This window comes from Protopterus annectens, chromosome 15.part0 (genome assembly GCF_019279795.1).
Source record: "Protopterus annectens isolate FY-2018-M chromosome 15.part0, PAN1.0, whole genome shotgun sequence".
Lineage (NCBI taxonomy): Eukaryota > Metazoa > Chordata > Ceratodontiformes > Protopteridae > Protopterus > Protopterus annectens.
The window spans coordinates 236287496-236304127 of NC_056749.1; the positions used below are offsets into that span (position 1 = coordinate 236287496).

At 38.3% G+C, this 16632-nt stretch overlaps 1 protein-coding gene across 1 annotated transcript in view; it reads left to right on the top strand.

Annotated features, from left to right (window-relative positions):
• POF1B (POF1B actin binding protein) overlaps window positions 1-16632 on the top strand; it is a 1182022-nt gene that overhangs the window by 1038858 nt on the left and 126532 nt on the right. Inside the window, exon 12 of the mRNA XM_044057755.1 lies at window positions 11841-11933. Within this exon, the coding sequence (XP_043913690.1) occupies window positions 11841-11933 (93 nt within the window). The remainder of the gene's footprint in view (window positions 1-11840; window positions 11934-16632) is intronic.

Consider the following 16632-nt stretch of genomic DNA (forward strand, 5'->3'; position numbering starts at 1 on the left):
ATTCTATCTACACCATATATCCTTATCTTTTATGAAAACCTACATTATACCGGTTCCCATCATCCCTTAAAACAAACATTACTTTTAAATCAACTAACCTTCCAATGCCATTCAAACATAACGTCTACCTCAACCTATCTCTTACCTAAATATCATAGGGTAGCCCATATTACTTTCCTTCAATCTAGGAAATCACAATATATTTTCTGTAAATTACTGAAGCTTACATATACTCATCAACAACATCCTCTCCTCCATGGTGACATTCATCCCAGCCCAGGACCAAACAGCAACACCCAGATAAACCCCCTCCCACCACATCCCTCTACCCCATTCACTCCCAATAAAACCCCTAATTCTCTGCTTATAGCACATCTCAACATATGTAGCTTAAATAAAAAAGTTAGCCAACTACATGCTCTACTAGACATGCACTCATTTGATATCCTTTGTTTAACTGAAACCTGGCTCAAACCCAGTAATAAAGAACAATGAGATTATCCCACCTGGTTATAGTATCCTAAGAATAGACTGAACAACCAAAAAGGGTGGTAGGGTAGCAATTCTGTATAAATCTCAATTACAGCTTACTTCACTAAATGTACAACCACCTTTAGATAGCAATGTTGAAATCCTTATCTCCAAGCTACAGGTTAATGCCAGCAAATCTATATACATAATATGCTCCTACCTCCAGGCAATAACATCAGCATCCTAGAAAATATCCTATGCTGGCTTTCTACATCCTTCCCACAAGAAACCATTGTACTTAGTGATTGTAATATAGACTGGAACACCTGCACCTCACACAAACCCACAACCCACATAAACCTCTATGGTTTTTCCCAAACAATCACCACCCCCACCAGAATCCATAAACCCAATAGCAAAGAGAGTATCTTAGACTGGATCTTAGTAAATAGTCATCCCCTCTCTTATAAAGCTGGTACCCTTCCTGACGATATCAGTGACCATTCACTTTCTTATATACTCAAAAAGCCTTTATTCCCAATCAAACTACCTTTAAAAGTACCTGGAACAAAAAGAATTTTAATCCAGCAAGTTTCTAAGCAGAGCTTCAAGCCTGTGACTGGTCACCCTTAAAGCAACTTCCACTTGAGGAAGCGGTATCCTACTTTAACTCCAAATTCTTACAAATCTTAGAATTCCATGCCCCTTCTCACGCTATAAGAAGTAGAAATAAAGCAGCTCCATGGCTCACTAAAGAGACTATGCAACAAATCTTACAAAGAAATAAAATCTGGTCTAACTGGAGAAGCACTAAAAACCCAAATGATCATCAAAACTTTAAACAGCTGAGAAATGCCACCAAAAAAGCAATACTACTTGATAACACTATTACTTTAAATTCCAACAAAAATACCAACCACCACAAACCTTCTGGTGAGGCATAAATAGACTAATACATCCTGGCCACTCCAAGACACCAGCCCCATCGGGTCTCTCCCTTAACACTCCCAAGCAGATTGCTGATGTTTTCAATACCTTTTTCACTGAAACTGTCCAATCTCTAGCAAACTCCTTACCTCCAGTTAGCTCAACCCCCTCCCATTCCTCCCTAGCTAGCATACCTACTACCTTTCATTTAAAACCAATTCCTACATCCCTCATCTACACCCTACTTCACAAACTAAAACCATGTACTCCCTCAGCTGATGATCTAACAGCTGAATACCTTCAAACTACAGCAAAAGTTCTTGCCTATCCAGTCTCTATCCTAATTGATAGAACCATTACTGAAGGTTCCATCCCATCTCTCTGGAAAAGCTCTCACATCATTCCACTTCACAAGGGTGGTAACTCAACTAAACTCTCTAACTTTTGTCCTATAGCCCTACTTTCTCGTTTAGCCAAAATCATGGAAAAATGCATCCATCAACAACTTCTGGATCACCTTCTGCAAAATAACTTACTAGCAGACTGTCAGCATGGTTTACACCTTTCCGTAGTACTACCACTGCTCTCATATCCTTTGACTGCATTAACAAACATCGTAATAATACCATGCTCTCCTTTGCACTCTTTATTGACTTATCTAAAGCTTTTGATATGGTTAACCATCAACTACTTCTGAACATACTAACATCATTTTCACGCAACACACAGACATTAAAATGGTTCAACTCTTACTTACATAATAGACAGCTGTCCTTTGGGACAATAACCTATCCACATATCTCCCTATTACCCTTGGTGTTTCTCAAGGCTCTATCCTGGGACCTCTGCTCTTCTCCATTTTCATCAATGATCTTAGTATAAATCTTCCTCTAGCTACCTGCATACAATATGCAGATGACTCCACACTAATTTGTAATGCCTCTTCTTCATCAGAACTCCAATCCATCACCCAAACAGTATTTAACCTAGTTGAAAACTGTGTTCCTACAACGTTGCCTTCTCCTAAATGCCAAAAAAAACAAAACTATTCCTATTAACTCCAACTCTAAAATCCTCCCCAATAAATTTCTCTATTACATCCAATGATGGTACTGTCATAGCTCCTGACACAACTACCAAACACTTAGGTGTAATAACAACTACCAAACACTTAGGTGTAATAATTGACCACAACCTTAACTTTGACTCGCATATCAACTCTACTATTAAATCACTAAACAGAAAACTTGGTTCTCTGTATAGGATAAAACCTTTCTTTACCCCTGAAGCCAGAACTACCATTGCCCATACCCATCTGATTTCTACCCTCCTCTATGCCTCCCCCATTTATACTAATCCTTCCAAAAGCAACCTTATTAAGCTGGCAACCTCCTATAACAACATTGCCAGATTTGCTAAGGCTCTCCATTTAGAGCTCATCATTGCCTGAATCTCCAACAGCTGGGATGGCTAGAACTGCAAAACCAGCTGATATTTCAACTGCTCACCATCACCCATAAGATTCTGTACCATCCTAGTAATACTCCTACTCTATGTAGCCTTATCTCTCCCTATGTAAATCTTACTACCCTTCACTCAGCAAATAAATCGCTGGTTACCATCCAGAAATGCCACAACAAAGCAGGTGATTCTCTTTTCTCTAATTCTGTGGGGAAGATCTGGAATAGGCTTCCCAGCAAACTTGCATCATCATCATTACCACTCTTCAAAATCCAACTAAAAATTATACTAGACACAATGGCTATGCTCATGTACTAACCCAGACTAACACTCATCCAGAACACTGTTACTGTTTACCTCTCTCCCACTGCCCTTAAAGTAGGATTAGTAATCCTCCCCTTTTTCCCAATTCCAGCTGTGAGTACTACTGTTCCACCTTGTATATAGAGTAGCAGTCTTTTTACTTTGACAGTATTATTTGTTTAGGTTTATATATGCAAACGTTTTTATTATCTTACAGATGTACTTTATTAATCAATTGTAATACTTTTATTTCAATCCTTACTTCTTTTCTAACCTACTTTATGATGAATGTCTAACCCTTTACCATGTAAATAGTACTGTATTGTTTTGTTAAACTCTGTAGTCAGTTGCTTTAAAGTTAGTCTTTTGATGTAAATCTCCATCAGCAATGCATTCCAAATATTTTTTTAGTTTTGCTGTACTGTTTTATTAGCTTAATTTTGGAGCTTATCTCCCCGGGCCTCTACTGAAAATGGACATGTATCCAGTTGGACTAGCCCGGTCAACAAATGTAAAATAAACATAATAAATAAATAAAAATAACTGAAGGACCTCATTCTGGCCATTCAGCTACTGGTGGGCAAAATGTTGGAAAGCAGACTATCTACTTCAACTACACTACTAATACCTAATAAGTCACACAAAGTACTTCAACTACACTACTAATACCTAATAAGTCACACAAAGGACTTCAACTACACTACTAATACCTAATAAGTCACACAAAGTACTTCAACTACACTACTAATACCTAATAATTCCACAAAGTACTTCAACTACACTACTACGCCCTAATAAGTCACACAAAGTACTTCATCTACACTACTAATACCTAATAAGTCACATAAAGTGAAAGGAGATGCTAGAAAGAAATCAGCAGAGATGGAATACTCCACTGACAGTGTATAAGAAAACCTTATTTACATGTTGAGGGAATGTTCAGAACTTATAAACCATTGGAAAGTCAACAATTTGAACCCGTAATGTTGATAAAGCAACTGAAGCAAGATATGTGTACTCTGTTGGGAATATGGCAAATAGTATATAGGAAATTGCAGAAATTTGTGCAAGACATATAGAAATAAAATAAAAGTTTCACGATGAAGTGCTGCATGATTTATTTCTACCATCCCAGCAGCAAGAGGATAGAGATGGGAAATGGTGATAGTCAAAATTATTCCTTGCAATCATACTTTTTATTGGTTACTAAGTATTCATGGAGAATGACTGTCCAGTACCCTCTAAAAAGATCCAACAAACTGTCTAATTAGTCAGGAGGGGCAATGAAGACCCTGCACAGGCTTTCTTAGCAAGGATGAAGAAATGATTAACTTAACTGGGATTATTTTTGGCATGTGGAAGGAATACACCTAAGAATTCTAGAACCCAGTGAACAAACCCTCCTTTGAGAAGACTGTTGTGATGCAGATATACTGACCTTAGTGTGCACAGCTCCAAAAAGAAGTGGTTGCAATTTTATTGTATGCTGAAATACCAAATTCAGTCCTTTGACTGACAAAGGGGTACAACTGGCACTCTTCAGGTGCCATAGTGCAGTAACCAGTCACAAGATAACTTGCTACCACTAAAAGTCTAATCCTGTATATAGGATTGAGTTGTGATGCACTGATTAGCAAAATGCATCCAGCATAAAATGCTGATTGCTCTGGTCAACATCAGGATGTACAATGATCAAAAAGTGGAAATTAATATGTATGAGCCTCATTATAATGTGGATAACTATTGGTTGAAGTTTATTTTCTGTGTTCTTTGAAGGAATATAGAAGTGCATTTGAAAAAATATTCTGTTTTCAGACATTCAAGCAGTTTCTCCACTAATAACCATGGTCATAGTCTCCTGGATTATTTAACATTTATAAATAGCCTGCAGTTTCTATATATGACTCCTTCACCATGCATTTACCAGTCCATATGCTGTTATGTGTACTTAGCTTAGGGTTTCAGCTGGTCAGTCGAAAGTTCTCACAGTTTATAGTAATTCCATACATGACATCAGTGTCAGAAGCATATATTGGAATGGCTCCACTGCTGGAAATGAAGCCAGTGTAATAACTGGTTCCACAGTGGTAAGGCTGTGTGAGTGGAAGAGAAGTCAGAAGTGCTGAAGGCAGTGCATATTGCTGGAAGCATCATGGTTGATATATATTTTAACAACTTTGCTTGGAAGGCAACAAGAGTAACCCTGGACTGACAAAACGGGTCTATATCATTTGAACGAAAGTTCAAAATATCGATCGCTGTAAACAGCGAAAATGCCGATAATCGAATCCTTTATTTTGGTGGGCTTCACCCCACACACCCCCCCCCCGCTAATTATATATACCAACTCCGAGATCGCACTACAGTGAGGAAAGGGCAAATTTCCCACTCTTCACTGTACTAAAATCTCACAAAACAGATATCGATTATCAGCATTTTTGCTGTTTACAGCGACTGACATTTTGAACTTTTGTTCAAATGATATAGACCCGACAAAACTAGAGTGATGGTCCACATATTTTTTTAGAGTGACAAGAGGATAAGTACCAGTTATAGAGAGGTGACACTCCTTACCATCCCTAGGAAAATTTATGCCAGAATGTGAGAAGACAGAATATAGTATCATTGAAATGAATTGGAAAATTGGTTGCTGAAACAACTGTTCACACACCCCCACCCCAAACCAATAGCAACAACACTGCACTGGATGTTGAAAGGCATCACTTCTGAACTGATGTGCACTTTGTAATTTTTTTTAGTTCCTCATGCTGTTCGTTGATATGAATTTTTTTATATACAAGGTGAACTATTTAACATAATTAAGTAAATAGCTTGCAATGCTGTTAAAAACAATGCACAAAAAGACCTGGATGCATGACTGCAATTCATACAATCAGCATTACAGCCCTACTTTTTGTTCTAACCCTGACAGCCTAATGTTATGTGGGGTGTGCTGGGCATGTTGTACGGTAGTATGCTCCACTACCAACCATGATCAAGACTGACATTACAGAACAAAATTGAGATTTTCTGAATTTTGGAACACCTTTAGGGAACATTTGTGTTAACTGATTAAATGTCCACAAAGTACTCTGTGAAAACAGTCAAGAAACAGAAGAGGTTCCCCTCATCTCAAATCCATAACAACACAAGTCATCCATTTAGTGTACCTTAAGCAAGAACATATGTGCTCCATTCTGCATACCAATATAAGATGAATATAGAAATATAAATAAGAAAAAAGTAATGACTATGCAAGGAGAAATGGTCCTAAAGCACTTGCAGTAGCAAATTAGTATACATGCTTTTTTTTCAGAAACTTAGATATATCAAGGCATCTTCCAACCCCTTATGCAGTGTCACTGACAGTCCAACCAGCACACCTGCTGTGTTCTGCCTGCCTCAGCAAATACAGGTGTTAGGGCCTGGATTTAAAAAAATGAAGAATGAAAAAGGCATTGTAGATTAGGAAATATGGGAAATTTTAAAGTTAAATTACATAAAAAGCTGTAAAAGTTCCTCACTTAAATAGGCAGAAATGCAAGGCCCTTTTTCAATATCTCCAGAGGGTCTTATTACCATAAGAGGAATGTGTCACATTTCTCATTCAAGATATCCGTTTTGATCCAGTCTTTGATTGTTGTCAACAGGGCTCATCTCAGCACTCACAATGGGCCCAGAAGTACCTATTTCTGCAATTTATATGGAGTTGGCCCAGTTATTTCTACCATTGGATTGAACTGGGTGTCCCTATTCCACATTGGTCTATTCTTCTTATATATTCTGACATTTTATAACTGTGTTTTTTCAGTGTACAGGACAATGTAGTTGCTAGGTGTAGCTATCTGAATAATTAATGGCGTTTTTTGTGCTTTTATTTTTCTTTAGCACTTTTATCTAGTTTTCTTAACTATTTGTATGGAATGATCCCATGTATTATTTACTTCAAGTTCATTAATTCTTTGTGGTTCAAATTTTTAGTGTTTCCCATGTTATTGTATATTGTAATGCAACAGTCTTGGCATATTGTTGTGGCTTTCAGTATACAGACCCATAAATATAATTGGATCACAGCCAGCAACCAGATGGGTAACGTTTTTTATTTCCATGCTGTAGCATTTGTCTTTATCTCTCATTTTTTTCTACAGATTTTGTAAGCCAGCTTGTATGTAGACCACTGTCTTAAGCTGCCATTATAAGGCTTTTCAGCTTTTATTTTCATTTACCTCTACTTAGCCACTGATGCAACAAATGGATGGCTAATCCATAAGTATTCTATACTGGGCAATATAGTACCAATATAGTTATTCACCCTAGCCAGTACACACCCCCAAAAAATTAATTCCATGTTACAACTAGTAATAATATAGTACTTGAGGTACTCTCTCATACTACGTTACTACATTTCACAACAGATGACAACCTCAGATATGCTCACCATCTTGCACACATATTAAAAAAGCATCAGAAACTTGGCTTTCTTTGCATAAATGCACCTTACCTCAATATCAGGGCAAAAAGTTTAATAGCAACATGATATCTCCTCCCGTTGCTCCTGTATAATTCCCCTGTTCTCACAAACTTAAACGCGACCCAAAAATCAAAACTTTCAGCCTGTTCTAACAACGTTGCACACTTTACGGCTACTTCTCCCTGTTACTTTTAGCACTGCACAGAGCTTAAACAACTTAACTGGTTGGAGCTCCCCCTTCGCCTTACCTTCTCTCAGCTGATGACTTCCTACACCTTAATATATAAATCAGACAACTGGCCAGCCGCAAAAAAAATCATGCAAAATATAAACTAAACAGGAACATATACTGCACTGATAAATTCCTGATATTCACTATTAAAGCTCTAAACTTAGCCTGTGACTCCTTATATTCAAACTGTGTAGCCAAACTATGGGACTCGATTTCATTGCAAATTAGACAGGAAACCCCATCTAAATTCAGAACTCTACTCAAGGACCACCTAATCAGTCCTGACTTTGATCATGCTACACCTCAGGCTAACCAATTCAACCTTCATGACTCATAAATCTTAATCCTCTGCCATCGACTTTCTGTAGCCATCTCTGAAACTTGGCTCAAACCCCACATCTCTGACTTTGAAATCCTACCCTCTGGATTTCACATTCTTAGATGTGACCAGCCAAAGAAAAAAGGTGGAGGTGTTGCATTAATCTATTCCAATCTACTTGCCTTAATTCCCCTACTAAACCCCATTCCTCAATTCACCAATGCAGAACTAACAATCGATCTATTAAAAATGAATAATCACAAAAGCCTCTATCATCGCCCTTTACATCCCACCCAAAAAAAACGTCTCAACCCTTGAAGACATGCTCCAATCGGCCTCAGATGAAATTAACCTTGAAACTTATGTACTAGGCAATGTAAACCTCAATTGGAATAAAATCAATAGTCCCATAACCCTCCCTGTTCATTAACCTCTAACTTTACTCAAGTAACCCACTCCATCACCAGACCCAATAAAACAAATCCTCCAGAATCCACTCTTGACTGGATCTTAGTCACCCATCCAAATAAAATCCCTGACTCTATTAGTGACCACCTCCCAGCTTTCATTTACTGTGCAACAACCTCCCATCCACACCAACATTAATATATTGAGACCCACAACCTTAGTAAATTTGACCCCAAAACTTTCTCTATCTCAAACAAATGAATTGGAGCATTCTAAAAGCCCTTCCACTCGATAAAGCCATAGACCATTTTATTTTTACTTTCCTAGATGCTCTAAATTCCCTAGCTCCTCCAAGGAAAAAAGAATAAAAACTGTAACTGCCCCTTGACGAACCAAAGAAACAAAGCAAATTATGCATCAAAGAGACCAATCTTGGAAGCTTTACCAAAAGAATAAACTTCTCAAAACCCTTCTCCAGCATACACAGCTATGCAACTCTGCAAAAAAACAAATCTTCAAAGACAAAAAATCCTACTACACTAAGCTCCCCCAAAACCCTAGGCTTTTTTGGAACTCCATAAACTTGCTGCTCAACCCAGGCTCCAAATATAACCCCTGCCCTGGACCCAAGCAAATCTGACCTCGAATTAGGCTAGCTATTCAACTCTTTCTTTATAGAGTCAACATCCAACCTAACGAAAACTTTTACCAACAACGACCCATCTCTCCTACAGTCCACCTCATCTAAGTCCCCAAATAATTTCCCCCTATGTTTGAGCTTAAAACCCGTCTCCACTAACTACATAAAAAGGCTTCTATCCAAACTTAAACCCTGCTCCAATGCACCTGGCAACAGCCTCTCTTCCTTTCTCAAGTCTGCTGCCGATGGTATAGCTCTCCCAATTAGTATCCTAATTAATAGATCCATAAAGGAATCCTATATCCCTAAACTCTGGCGTTCCGCCTTTATTCTTCCTTTCCACAAAGGCAAAAACACTAACATTTCAAACTTCCGTCCTATAGCTCTTCTCTCTCCAATCTCCAGAATCCTAGAAAAATGCATCCACCTCCAACTTATGCCTTTTTTGACTAAAAAACAACTTACCCCTACCCAACATGGCTTCTGACAAGGACATAGCACCATAACAGCTCTACTCTCAGTCTTAGAAACTGTCAGTCAAGCCTGAGATTCTGGGAACGCAGTATCCACAGTGCTCCTAGATCTCTCTAAAGCATTTGATATTGTTTCTCATAAGCACCTTCTAAGTCGCACCTCAAACCTAAATCTCTCCCAAAACACTCTCTCTTGGTTCTCAAGCTATCTGTCAGATAGATCTCAGGCTGTGAAATGGAAAAAAGGCACCTCACCTTTCTTACCCACCCCTGCCGAAGTACCACAGGGGTCCATCCACGGTCCAATGCTGTTTAATATCTTTATCAATAACTTTCACTCTGCTATTCATAATTCCAAAGTCATTCAGTATGCCGATGACTCTACACTTGTCTGCTCTGTGTTTAACCTCCCTGAACTCCTATCTAAAACTCAGACTGCCTTCTCAATTACTGAGATCTGGATGTGCCAAAAGTCACCTTTCTCTCGATGCTAACAAATCTAAAACGCTACTATTCACACCCTCCAAATCTTTCTCTTTTGATAAAAATTCCTTCCAGTATTCAGCAAAATATAAAGAAAACCCACCAAAAACTACATATGCTATATAGGAACAACCACTTCCTTTCTACTTCTACCAAGCAAACTCTGGCCTCTTACCTCCTTCCTTCCCTTCTGTATGGTGCCCCGCTACTAACTAACCTATCCTCTTCCATCACTTCCAAACATGAAAGCTGTTATAACAAAATTTCTAAATTTTCCACCAAAGCCAAACATTCCACTCCACTGTGTTGCCCTCCAATCCCTCAACTGATTAGAATTCACAAATTACCTGGACTTCCTCCAGCTCACTACAGCACATAGACTAATATTTAATCCAATCAAATGCCCTGCTCTAGCTAACATCCTTCCTCCATACACCCCAAATAGAAATCGCAGATCTGAATAGCAAAACTTAATTACTGTCCACAAACCTAAATGTCCTGCTGGGCAACTTCTCTCCTTAGGTAAGAAGTGGAACTCTCTCCCTTCCACACTAAGGACAGTGTCAAACACAAACAACTTCAAAACAGCTTTATACCTACATCTCCTCCAAATGGAAATGGAACTGCATTCTCCCTACCTAGAACTCTATAACAAAAGCCCCTGGGAGGGTATCCTCCTGAGTTTCTAACCACCTTATAGCTGGATATAACCTTCTATAGCGAATTCCATACGATCTCTCACACACTGTAAATATTGTAAATAACTTTTGACTTTAACTGTGTGAATTTGTTAAAATGGATCTGCACGATATTTTTACACTATGGGCAATACTGCTCAAGCTTTGTATTATTTGATATGTATTTGTACTTGTACTTTTATTTTTATTGGACTGCTATCTTTACTATAATCTGTTTCATGGAGCTTTTTCTCCCTTGGCCTCCACTGAAAATGGGCTCTCTGGGCCCAGTGGACTTCCCCGGTAATCAAACTGGAAATAAAATAATAAATAATTCCACAATGTTAGAATAATACATGTATGTGTTATGCCTATATTTAAACTATTTTGTAATTGTTTTTTGTCTCATTTTCTGCAACTGTTGACAAATCCTACAATAATTGATTGGTGATTTTGTGCTATAATTCATTTCAAACATTTTAAATGTCAGTCTGTCGCATCCATGTTCATTACTGAAATGTTTTGCAGTCTCTGGAAAATCTCTTATCCTGGATATTTTACATTGCAGTGAACCTAATATGCATAAAATTTTGTTAATATAAGGTTTTTCCTCCCTGGGCCTGTACTGAAAAGAAAGAAGTTTTCTTCACAGTTGGACTCTCCTAGTAAGCAAATGCAAATAAGGAAATGCAGTTCCATTATAGCAACAAAGGAAGCAAAAAGCCACTGAGCATCATCCTAACAGGTCAGGTGGTCCTGTTAAGTTGAACTTTACAGTGACTCTTTTGGGTTACCTTACTGATTAAATTGGAGAGATCTCAAGAGTAAAACTGAGTAATGAGCAAACCTTATAGTCTGGGGACAAAGTATGGTATAATTTTGTTATTATACTGTTTATAAAAACGTTATAACACTTGTTTGTGTTTTGACTGCAAACCACCTGTAAACAAAACTTTTTTTTCTGAAATATTTTAGATGAGAATAACAGCAGAAAAGTCTCAGAGGCTTTTGTTGGCCACATTCAGCAGCCTACGAGAAGAACTTAGTCATCTCGAGCAAGATCTGAGGGCAAGTCAAAACTTTATTTTTAAAGATTCTTTTTCCTATATCTTGACCTTTTCTGGCTGTTTTCACAAAATATACTGCACAGAAAAAGTATCTTTTTTTTTTTTTTTTAATGGATCTTGCTTAGCTGGTACAATTGCTACTTCTGCGTGTATGCCTTTAAGTTGTAGATGTTTTTTAGCCTCTTTCAGAATCCATAATGTGTGCTTGTTAGGATCAATAGTGAAATCAATGAGATGTTCACCATTAGCCATATTTTCTCCACACATCGGAGTTGAACATTTGTGATTGCCCATGCAACTATCCAGTCATTTTAATGGTTATCAAGGAAATAATATGCTAGACACACAAGGGGATCCTATTCCAAAAATAGGGAATACATTGGTTTAGGCACCTGTTGTACTGGCTGGTATTGTTAATGTGATAGTATAGGTTTAGGTGTCTAAAACATGTGTTCACTTTACTATCAGTTGTATTTAGGTGACTGAGTTCATATAGTGTTTGTTCATTAACAGTGTGGAAGGCTAAACAAAGGTCTTGTATCATAATAAGCAGAGGGACAGGGATGTTATTCCTATTAGAGTAGCCAAGGGCATAAGTATCTGAGATCCTTTTGGAAGGTAATTTTGCACTGATTTATGTGCTTAGTGAGGTGACTACTGAAGAAGGGGAGATCTATGCCAGGCATACAAGGAATTGTTGACCCCCACTTTGATGGACCTCCTGCCTATTCACAAAACAAAAAACACCATCAGTACTAGTTCTAAAGTCTTAAATCTTGCCTGTGATATAAATAGGACCTGCTGGCAAGATGGGTATGTATCCTAGAGACTACCCCTTCTCTGGAACAGTCTCCCCATCCATGTGAAGCAGAGTTATCCCCTTATCCAGTTCAAGTACAAGTTGGGCAGTTGGATAGGGAACATGAAATTCATACCTCGTTTGACACCTGTAACTGCAATGGATGCAGGCAGCCTGTAAATGGTTCACCTCCCAGACCCCCACTTGTAAATATTTAATCTCCCAAACCCTTGCTTACTCTTGCCAAGAGTACCAGAACTTGTCAGAGATTTGGGATGCATAGCTAGACTTAAAAAGGCCCCAGTGGTCATTAGCCTAGTAGACACCGATGAACTAAAGAAGTATTTGCCAAAAAGGATGGAGTCCAAGACAGAGCCATGAGGAATATAACTAGAGGTGAATTCTGTCTACAGCATATCCCACTGACCTTCACAGTATGGGTTCTATCAGATTGGCAGTTAGCTTTCCAATGTTCTGCACATTGCTTAACATTGGGAAAGTTTGTCAATAATCCCAGCATGGAGGATGGTGTTAAAGGCCTTGATAAAGTCCTGGTAGGCAGAGTGGACTATATGTCCTTAATCAATGGCCTTGGTAACCCTTCCAAAGAGATCAACCAAGTTGAGCAGACATGATTTTGCCTTATATAGAGCCAAACTGGTATACATCCAAGGATATAATGTCAACTGTATCATTGTTTATCAGCTCAGCTATTATATATTTAGTACCCTTGCAAATATAATTAGTGTTGCTGATAAGTCTGTATTGTCCATGATCAGTAGACACCACCTTTATGCAAGGTTACTGCAGAAGTTTGGGAATATAACCAGTAGATTTATTCTGGTTGAAGAGTTGATGAGTGTGTTTTCAAGCTGGAACTTAGGGCTTTTCAATAGATATCCAGATATACTATTAGGACCCATGTTAGTGGTACTTTTCATTTTGGAAAGTGTTGAAAGGACTTTGTCGGGAGTGATTTCACGATGGGATGTGTTGGGGAATGGAGACAGAGGGGAAGGAAGAGGAGAGATCTGGAAGAGAATTTTCCCAGAAGAATACTAGCAATATCCTAGAAGCCAGAGAAAGAAGCAAAATCGTAGATAAGTTTGACACAACATTGTTGGTTACTTTTAAGCTTCCTGATATAGCTAAAGCAGAGTTTACAGTTGTCTTTTGAACTGGATGCAATCCTAAGTTTGTAGTCAGTCATGCATTTTCTAATGGTAAGCTTAGAAACATCTCAGTTTATATCCCTTACATAATGGTAAATGGAGATATTTTCTTGTAGCATATGTTTGCAAGGTTACATATGTGGTTAAAGTTACCCACAATAAACAATTTGTTGATGGTTAACTTTTCCATCTCATTAAAGTATTCTGCATGTACTGAAGGTACCATAAATGGGAATCTGTAATTGGCTATAAGGTGGTAATTTAATTTTATTGACTTTTACTAGGAATTTAGCTTGTTCCAACTTTATATAATGTGGAAACTACCAAGAGACAATTAAGTTATGAATAAATATGCACACTCTCCTGGGACCACAGATGGTTCAGAATGCATGACCGGTACTGCAACCTGAAACAGAGTGAGTGCTGTCAATATACTGGAAACAGCTTTTTGTAATTACATCAATACTGATATCTTTGAGAGCAAGGAGGGACTCAAGTTCAGACATTTTTTCTGTTTAGCCTTGTGGCATTCAGCAGTGTTCCCTTGATATTATATTGATGAAGTTTGCTACAGCAGGATATCCATCAGATGAAAACTGCTTAAAGACGCATATGGGTTAGTGAGAGTTTTAGCCAGTTTGTGAAAACCACATGATATGATGTAGGGGAGTTTGTTGACAATTTTATTCCATGTAAAACAAATAGTAGATTACCACAGAATGACATCAATTTACCAGCCATTTATTGAAGATAATTATTTTATCCTTGAATTTAGGCATCATTCTTAATTATTGCAGAATGCTGCTCATTGCCAGGACTTTCCATTCATTGAAGACATTAGTGGAACACTCATTGTCTCAATACATCTCCTCCAGAATGGAATGCCTAAGAGCATTCAACCCACCATGGGCAACTGCAGGGTCATGATCATGTTTGGGGAAGTGCATGAATCTGTCGACCTTAATAAAATCATTACACTCTTATTTGCCACATTACTGAGTGCTGTGCCTGTGTGTCTTACAATGGTGTCACTAATGACTAAGATATTTCTGGTTTGTACTGCAGGCTTATGTGATCTTAAGGGTACATGTTTGTAATACAGGTGATTCTCAGCAGCAATAGGTCAGGGATATGGGTGAGTTGTTAGCATCTTGATTATATTAAGAAGGATATCTAAGAGTCCTAGGTTGGCGGCCACGGTGGTGCAGCGGTTAGCATTGTCGCCTCACAGCAAGAGGTTTTGCAGTTCGATTCTTGGCTGGGGTGCCTTCTGTGCGGAGTCTGCATGTCTGGTGCTCCGGTTTCCTCCCACATCCCAAAAACATGCAGTAGGTGGATTGGACACTCTAAATTGGCCCCAGGTGTGAGTGTGTGAGTCTGTGTGCCTTCTGTGGAAGGTTGGGCGCCGGGCTGGCAACTCAACACCGTAAAATTCCACTGCCAATCATGAGCGGACAGATGATCTGCTGTGGTGACCCCTAACCGGGAAAAGCTGAAAGAAGAAGATGATCTAAGGGTCCTAGGTAAGGATTTTTACTACCTCAGCATATGCAGGAATGTTGTTTTGGTGCTGCTGTACTGTTTAGTGTCCATGAATGGCATGGAAAGACAAGCCACTAATTTAGATAAGGATGTGTATTTCTTATAGGTGGAATGAGTATGTGTTAGGAGAGGTGGGTTGTCAGTAAACCTAAATAATTTTTTACATTGCCTCAGAAAACCAAGAACCAGTAGACTGATTGATGGTAATGCTAAAGCTAGCTGAGTCTCCAAGGTCAGATGTATTTTTTTTTTTAGTTCAACGTTTAATATAGATAACAGCTAATACAATTTAGACACAGCATACGTCTAACATAAGTGCAAAACACTGATAGTTCAAGATATACAATATAGAACTAGATTAATCAGAAAAATTTTAAGTGAGATTTTCAAAGAAGATAGCTTTGTTATATAGCTTTGTTATACCTGTGGTTATTATGGGTAGTGAGCATTCTATATCTGTGCAACACACTGGGAGGGTGAATTAATTTGATTATTTTAAGGAGAATGCTCTCACAAAATTATATTTTGTGCTTACTAACAAGAGCTGGTAAAAGAAGTGTGAGTGGGGATTTTGTGTTCAAATAAAGATAATGGAATCGACAACTCTAGTGCACTGGGTTCAAGAACAGAATGGGAGGGGAGGGACATTTTCCTGTACAGACATCTGTTCTGTGCCAGAGGCAGTTAGTGTGCTTTACTCAGTAAAACCATGGAATGTTTATAAATAAAAATACTAGCATTTAGCCCCTCCCACACTTCACAGGTAAGTAACTTGCTCTATGGATCACCAAGAGATACATGCATTATTTTCTGTTCTAGCTAGAACTTGTATTATCGAAGGGAAAAGGACTTTATGTAATATACTGTGATAAAAATACATGCTATAATCAAACAAAATAACAATTTGAGCAACATGACCCAAGGGATATGCTTTTTCTACACAGCAGCATAATCTGCCACAGGCAGCTCATAATGCAGTAATCATGTAACTTGGTTTCCTGTGCACTGTTGGGCAACCTTAATGTTAACTTGGTAGAGCTGGCAGCATTCAGACTCATGCCTTACCTTTTATTTTGTCTTTTTGAATACCAAATGTTACATATGTAAACATCATATGAAATATGCTACCTGTTCTTAAAGATGAAAGCCAGAACATGGTGGCAAGCAAATATCTAAGCTTTATACAG